An 8,930-nucleotide genomic window follows, 5' to 3' on the forward strand; every position below is an offset into this window, starting at 1 on the left:
TGCTGAGTTTGAATAATACCCAAATTATTAGCCCTTTCATTGATAGTAGGCGGATATTCAACGAAAATCAATAAAGTAAATCTGTTGCACCCCCATTAATTGGCATATAGTACGTGTTGTTAGTTCTAATGTGATTTAACTTCAACCCCTATAATACCCAACCAAAGTTTGTACCTAATAAGTTGTTATTCATAGGTATAAAACTGTATCTTTATAAATCAAACTCGGAACAACGATATTGGTAATTTAAGTTTTTTTAGGTAAAAAACTGATCATAACAAAGTTTCAAATTCACAATTAGTGCAACAAAACATATAAATGCGAAATTCGTTTCTTAGTTCTAATACTTTGGCTTGTACTTTCGAAATGTTTTTTTTGTGTTTAATTTATTACACATATCGGCACAACACAATTACAAATTGGTACAGTAAGTTAACACAATTACTTTGTTATACGTCACAATTGCGATGATGACGCAACAGTTTGTGGCCGAGAGAGAAACGCCAAGGCTGGGTGGAATGGTTGGGGGAAAAAGAAGGGGTAACTTGGATTTGGAACTAACCCGGCAGTGTTGGGCATTAAGAAATTAGGGCAAGGGTTCGGGGTTGGTGTAAGGTAGAACGGTAACCCTCCTCTTGTACTAAGTTGCTGTATCGGTGAATTCGTAGAGTTTTCGGTGACTTCTCTCTTGTTTCTTGATGATTCATTAGAAGATTCGGAGGAGCATCGCGACACGACGTCGCGGTCAATTGTTTCATGCTTTGTGACGTCACACCTCCTACGCGGCGGTGATGCCCACGGTCGTTCGATCCCTCGCGGTGGTGTGGAGGTGTCAGAGCGAGGAGGTGCGGTGTTTGGTGACGTAGTTTGTTCGTAATGGGAATGCACAGGCTCAGGAGAGGCGGGGTTGCTTTTAACAATACGTGGCTGGGCGTTTAATGCAGTAGCTTGCATGTGCCCGAACAGTGCAGAGGACGCGAGATGCGCGTAGTATTGTTCCAATCTCGCTCTATACAATTGCCTGTATCTTGAATCAGTTTCTGTAGTCATAGGGAACCGCGTGTGTTGAAACATAGGGTAGGGATCTGCCCGCTGTGGGATTCCAGAACCCAGCATTGTTCGTGCTGCGTCATGATGACGTAACATGGCCGCTCGTGACGTCACGTCTGTTCTTATTATCTGTTGTGGGGGGTCGTGTTGTAAAATATCTTGCGGCGATCCAAATACTTGGGCGAATGTTCTTCGTCGTAATGCTAAACGACCCCTGAAAGTTAATTAATGTTAAAAAATATGTATAGCGCATTTTACTGTAGTATAATTATGATAGTGGCCCAACTCTGGGGACTTCTGGCGTGCTTCGCCGTAGCACCTCATTCATTTACTGCACCATTAAATCTTCTTCCGTACAATTTTATATTTAATATTTTTTTGTTAAAATCAGAATTTCACACATGTTTACATTTCAATTTTTATGTGTAGATGACTCTTACCTTGCTTGACTGCTTGAACTTCTTCGTCTCAGTTTACCGGTGCTACTACCAATGTATACATCATCACTAGACGGGTCTAGCATCCAATAGTTACCCTGAAATAATAAATGGTTGAGAATTAGTAATATAAAGACGCAACGCAGATTTTGGGGAAATAGACCTACATGGCAGAACACCGGTGTTATATACTTCATTGAAGACCTCCTTGTTTCAGAATACAGTCTGTTATTAAGTGTCTTATAAACTGCCTTTGTGTGATCTACATGGTAGCACCCTGGGTTCTGGGGTAATGTGGCAATATAAATGGACCTGGATCATAGCGCCCTCTATAACTTATATAGAGGGCGCCATGACCTGGATCTTATGGATGTGCCTCACAGAAGACTATACCATTTATTGTGGAATAAAAAGCTTTATTTACCTTCCCGGGGTCGTCGTAGTGCCTCGGTACTTTCACAAAGCATTTGTTCAACGATAAGTTGTGTCTGATAGAATTCTGCCACGCCTGTAACACCATGTTTGTTATGTTGAGGAGAAAAATAAGATATTAATCACCGCTTAAGTCGTTAAACCGCCTTGCTATGCCGTAATTCTGTAATTGGAGATCATCCGTTATCAGACTTCATTTCTGCGCCAAAGATTGCAAAACAAAATTCAAATTCAAGACAGTTCTGACCAAGCGTCGTTGTTTTGGCGCTACTAAGTAGTGACATCAAAGATAATTTTAGGAAAAAACAAATTGCGGGCATGTTTTACCTAATTGTTAAAGCTGCGTCGACATTGTTTCTTCCTTACAATAATAAAGTATTTTTTTCGAAAAGATAAAAACCGTTGGTTAGGTAACTATATTAGATATCTGTCTGTTGGTTATAGTTGCAAGCACGTTCTTTAACTGGTAAGCTGCTGATGGGCATTAATGTGAGAACCAACGCCATTTTATTTCTTTGTTATTTACGTATTGTCGTCATATGCCATCTATTCGTTATTACTATAGTACTTTGGAGTAAGATGGCTTACCGTTAGCACCCAAAATCTCATACTTCCTTATCGTGTTTTGAATAATTAACAACGATCTTTTAAAGTCGTAAAGATGCGGTTATATAATTTTCGTAAATAAACTACCAAATGGGGTCAGAATGGATAAAGGAAACATGCACCATCTTACCCCACCCCACTATAGGTTATTTTCATAATTAAAAAAAACGAATAAAGGTGACGTCGTGAATTTTACTTTCTTTAATTCAAACTGCCTAAAATGAGATTTTTCATAATAAATAATAAAATTAAAAACTTTTCGCACAACCGCATAATATGCCACTTTACAATTACTTAACCAATACATGATTGCTAATCTTTTATTGACTTTATCGTTACATTACGTGGGAACGAAACCCTATTTATTTGCTTTGCTTGTTTACAATTACAACTTGTAACGATCTGTATAAAACAAACTAAACTCCGTACCGATAATAACAAACAGTTTCTAACATAAACTACGAACTCGTTTTTGCAGACACAGCACCAACATTTGAAGTGCTTTACGTGTTGTGTATTTTTGCTGCATCAGCTTTCGATTATTCTTTGCTATTCAATAAACAGAACGTTCGAGTGAATAGAATAACTTTATTCTACACTGACAAGGTGTTGCGGTGACGCATGCCATGGGGCCTGCGGTTTAGGCCATAGAGTTGATGGTTTATCACCCAAGCTAAAAAAAAGAATCGGAATTCGTATTCTAGTCTAATAATTTTAACGTCATTGTTTTCGAAAATTTGGGTTTCCGTTTTTTTTTATTTAAATATTCTTAATGTTAAAACTTCGGAGTCTAGAACGCCCTTTAAGTAATACAGCAGTGTGGGGTAAGATGAATGTCGTTACAACATAATATACATATTTCCCCGTGTTTTAACAATTAACAACGCTCTTTTTAAGTTTTCAGGGTACCAATGCATAATTCTGTAATGAATCTTTTACTAATAAATGGGCAGATAAAAGATATAAAAACATAGATCATCTTACCGCAACCTACTATATCTATAGTGCTGAACTTATAATCTACCTGTTTATTTTCTTTGTAGTATGGGAATGTAGTTGTTATGTATTGGTAGATCTGACTTAGTGTAAGTCGCTTTCGTGGGCTCTTTTTGATGGCCATCATTATCAAGGCGTTGTATGAATATGGCGGTTTCTTACCGTACTTGTTACTCGGTGGACTGTGGGAAAAGACAAGATTAATTAACAATGTGTTGAAACTGTGAGGTTGAAACTGTTAACCATGTATATTTATTTGTTGAATAAAAGCGTTAGACTTAAATATTCAACGGTAATTGTTAAAAATGCGAAGACAGCTTATAACTTGAAACCAACGTTTATACACGAATAGTGTATTAACGATCTTTAATTAAACACAGTGGCCACAAAAACTTTAGAAAATTGATAATTTTACTATCTTATTCCATTATCAAGATATTATTAGTTTTCGGTTCACGTTTTACCTTGTTGACGGTTTCTGGTCTTTTGGACATTTTTCTTCTAAATTTTCGTTGTTTGTTTGTTTCTGAGGTGACGTCATATTAATTGCTACGTCATTGAGCTCTTGGTTTGCAATATCTTTTTGTATTGGAGACACTTCACCGTTTTCTATATCGGCACCACCATTTTGTATATTCTCAAACCTCGGCACTTGCGCGTCCTCTCTGCGGGGAACTGAGCTTCGATCTTCGGCGGCGATCAGCGTTGAATACTCGGGCGACATCTCTATGAAGTTTTCTCGCTTTGAATGACCAGACTCGGCCGCGTCGTTCGTCATATTCTGTATGCCGCGTTTCTCTCTCGCGCTACTCTTTCTGTCAATCCACGTCACAATTAAAAGCGTGGATTACAGCGTAAGGAGACGCCGGTATAATTACAAACGAAAATCTACTCAAAAACCTTTGAAGAAAAGAGAAATGCATTAAGACTTACAAGTTAGCACTTCCACCGTGAGCTGAGGGCGCCTGTAACTCGCTATATCACAATAATCGGATAATTACCACCGTATTGACTAAAACAACACGACTCCTCTGGTAGGAAGACGTAATCATGGACATACTTAGACACACAAACACCTTGTTAACAAGGATAACCCGGATACTAAATCGACAAAGAAAATACAACTAATGGACATAATGCGTTTGATTTGCAATTATTATTAGATCTAGGCTTTTAAAACTCGCGACTTTATTGTGTTTAAGTGATTTAGAGTGTGAGATAATACGCCTAATGACTTTGCAGTATTTCAAGATTGTTTTTGTCACTCTACGACGGATTTTGGCAATATTTAAATATACAATACTGTTATAACTAAGTATGAATACACTAAATACACCATGTGTGGTGGATAAGAATTACCCATGCTATAACTCAACATAGTGAGGATAAGGTGTGTGAATACACCAGGTGTGTCTATAGGAGTACATTTTCCCATACCACATTCAATCTCATATTTTCAGATTTAAAAACAAAATAGCTTTCCGCAAAACAAGCTCTATGCCATATAAGGTTTTACACGACACCGTACAATGTTGGGCTTGTTAATACTAGTTAATACGTCATGATATAGAGCGGGGCTTTCCGTTGATATATGTTAACCACACTGACCAAGTAGCCAGCAGTAATAAGCCGGTTGCCTGGGTTTTTCATTTACGTTAGCTTGGTTAAATAATTGTGCCCTGTAACTTTCACTTGACACCTTGGTTATTTGATCTTGCTTCACACGTGCTGTATGTTAAGATGGCGTGATAATCTGCTAACATAAGTTTGTCATGTTGCCACGATTAAAATGTCAAAAAATTCCAATTTTTTAATGTTTTTCTGTTTTTCTTAATAGAAATTGATTTTTTTGTAATATTGAATACATTTTTTAATGGACTTTAATTAATATAATTTGTACGCAAACTGCATGATTTAATATATCTGTATTAACTAGTTATAGCTTAAACTACGTTCATATAACTAATAATTTACCCTTTTTATTCACCGACCTCACATCTACCTTTTTTTTAAATGGCAACACTGGAATAAAAGTTTAGTCTAAAGGCAACACTGCAAAAATTAGGTAGGTTTTGTGGTTACTTTGGTCCACAACTGATGAGAGCTTTGGTTACATCTACGATCAATGTTTTCTGATACTTATAATTCAAACTGTCAATCACAAGGTCTGTTTTACTCCAGACTCAATTATAAGATCAGATCTAAAATCACTGACAACGTACAGTGTTTCCGTAAAATTAATTAAAATGTGACTGTTTTTTTAATTGGAAATAGGTAGACCAATTTAACATAGTATTTTGGCAATAATATAAATCAAAAACATATTTGTTCCTATAGTTTGTTTTGAGAACTTTTAATTTTTTATCTGAACTGTGATAAGGTGAAAACCATCAGCACACGATCTCCCATATTTTTTATTCGTGTTTTAAACAATTAACAACACTCTTTTACAGTCGTAAGAATACGGTTATATAATTCTGTAAATATTCTTTGTTTACCACCAAATAGAGCCCAACGATATCTATACACACTGCAAGTTAGTTTAACGGCTGACATAGACAGAATTTCGTTTAATAGTTACTTTTTCTATGTGGTTTTGGTGTTTAATAATAAAGGCCCGGGCAGATATACCAACATACGTTTGATAAGTTTTAAGAACTCAATAGCCCAGAACATGTTTAAATGAAACATTACACAGATTTAAAAAGTTATATATTAAAGCGGGGAAAGATGGGACATATTTTCATTCTATTTTCTCGTCCCACTTGGTAGTAAACAAAAAACATTCAAAGAATCACAAAACCGCATCCTTACGACAATAGACCGTTGGAATGGTTCAAAACGCGATGAGAACATTTGGATATTATGTGCTAAAGGTGTCCCATCTTCCCCCACCCTACTATATATTTTGAAAGCGAAAATCGTTATAACACTCTGCGGATAAAATGAGTGCACTTATATTATACAACATGTATTGGTTTATATTTTATAACGTATCATCTACGCCCCAGTTACAATGTCTCTGGGTTTGTGGGAACATGTGTAACACTGTGAGTAATTAATCTTACAACCAAATCAAGCAGACACGAGTTACCTAAACCTGTTTACATAAAAACACTCGGCTCTTATCACTGCTCGCTGTGGCTTTGATGTGACAAACGGTCGGTTTACCGAAAAAGGATTTAATTTTTAGCCCGAAACCAATTGAACTTGTGCTTTATATGATTTCTATTTTAACCCAGTGACGTCCCATTATCAGCCAGGTGTTAGGTGTGCTTATATATTAAATATGAACAAATAAAACTGAAAAATACAATATTTTCCGACTATTGTATTTTTGTTGTCAAATATCTGATAAAAAAAACATTTCAAAGTATTTTTTCCCAATTAAAGTCGTCGCTCATGTTTGGTTATGATGTCATAAATCTTATTCTTGAAGTGGTTTATCAAGTACCGGATCCTATATGACGTAAACAACAAGTTCTTTGTTCTTTGACATCCAATGTATTAATGTCACGCAATAAATACGGGTGGTCTGTTATTTACGTACGTTGCAACTTTATATTTCCGTTAAATTTAAGTTCTGTGGTAAAGATGGCCAATTCTCTTATCGCATTATAATGTTTTGTTGGAAAATGAAACTAAGATGTTTAGTTTTATTTTAAACCTAATTTTTAAATAAGTTTGTAATTTAATATGCCTTGTAAATTAATTTAAAAGAAAAGAATTTAACTGATAAATATCTCTAGGATCCCAGTCGTTTAAAATAAAATATACATATACAATATAGAAGTGCTCTGTGAAAGGGGAAATAAGACAGTGTTATATACGAATTACTAACATAGTAGGGTGGGGGAAGATGGGACACCTTTTCAATCAATTTCTCGTCCCATTTGGTAATAAACCAAAAACAGTCAAAGTATTATAAAACCGTATCTATGCGACTTCCATAGACCGTTGTTAACTGTTTAAAACACGATCAGGATATTAAGATTTTAGGTGCTAAAAGTGTTCCATCCTTCCCCACTCTACTATATGAAGACGACGTACAAGTTGCTTTGAATTATAAAACAGCTCTTTATGGAAAGTTTGCATTTATAATCTTTACCCATATAAAACATTGCTAATGTATTAAGTTGGGCATGCGCAAAATTTTAAATTATCTTGTTTATTTCTATTAAACCGCTGAGACTCTATTTAATACCCTTACTGTTACGAAGTAATTACGCAATAATTAACATTATTAATTAATAGAACCTCGTTAAATCTTTGGAAAATATTATTCAAAGAGCTTTCCAACATAGCAACGGCTATTGTAGTACCTTTATATAGACGCACATCTATTCGGGATAATATATAAATATTGAAAGCTTGATAAATAAGTAATTAACCTTGTATAAAGCATGCGTACAGCCGGATAAGGGGTATGTAATTAAGTTGTACTGCTATGACCCCTAATTTAAAACCACGAAAACCATATGCCATTTATAAGCGCTGTCATAAACTGAACAGAACTATATTATCATATTCAAGGTTTATATTTTTGTTGACACTTTGTAAAACTATGGATCAAAACACTAATACAGTTTTGATCAAATGTAACTAAACCGATACATAGCAACATGGGATAAGAGAGCCTATATTTTTTTTACTTTAATTGTCCCATTCGGTAGCAATTAAAACGTATAAGACTCACAAAATGATTTAACTGTATCATAACGCTCTAAAATATCATTTTTAATTATTAAAAAAATACAATTAGGAAAAATGGCCAAAGGTATCCATCTTACCCCACAATACATATAACCACCAGTAAAAATAGTGCAACAGTTTTAGCTACATAAATTCCTGCCTAAAAACGAGGTACAAATCCTTCTAAGGCACACGACATTCACTCTGTCGTTCTGGCTGGTTTCGTGTCTACAGAAAATAGCTCTCCCTCATAAAATCCAGAATTTATAAACGTCGGAAGTTTTTTTTTACATTATAATAATTACATAATAATTATCGCCCCGAAAACGAAAAGATCCGAAGTCTCGTCTTGTCGTTTTGTTGCGTAAACAAATTTGTATTGATAAAATCGGAAGCCGGAATGTAGGTAATTATAGGAAAGGGTTTTAGTGTTGTCATGGCCTGGATAGAAGAGACTGTGTTATGCTTACAAAAATAATGGAGTTAAGCTCTCATTATATGACATAACTTTGTTTCCTTATAATTACGGTAGCGAAGATCGGGAATTATGCAGTATTAGATTAGAAACAAAAAGATGGGATGTAGCGACTATACAACACTGGTTAAGCGCGTTTAATAATAAAACATATACATTCATACACCTAATGCATACTGTCAAGTTATAACATGAATGTTTTCTTATACACAAATACGCATAGTGTATTCATGGATCTCGTG

General features: G+C 35.3%; 1 protein-coding gene across 1 annotated transcript; it reads right to left on the reverse strand.

Moving 5' to 3' along the window:
- Positions 1 to 236: 236 nt before the first annotated feature.
- On the reverse strand, positions 237 to 4,588 carry LOC778612 (fork head domain transcription factor slp2). Its single transcript, XM_002124957.5, has 5 exons — positions 3,986 to 4,588; positions 3,550 to 3,703; positions 1,912 to 1,995; positions 1,491 to 1,585; positions 237 to 1,264 (listed from the first exon to the last, which is right to left on the reverse strand). The coding sequence occupies exons 1-5, from the start codon at positions 4,297 to 4,299 to the stop codon at positions 457 to 459; spliced, it is 1,455 nt and encodes a 484-aa protein (XP_002124993.3). The 5' UTR covers positions 4,300 to 4,588; the 3' UTR covers positions 237 to 456.
- Between the last annotated feature and the right edge of the window lie 4,342 nt (positions 4,589 to 8,930).

This window comes from Ciona intestinalis, chromosome 8, assembly GCF_000224145.3.
Source record: "Ciona intestinalis chromosome 8, KH, whole genome shotgun sequence".
Lineage (NCBI taxonomy): Eukaryota > Metazoa > Chordata > Ascidiacea > Phlebobranchia > Cionidae > Ciona > Ciona intestinalis.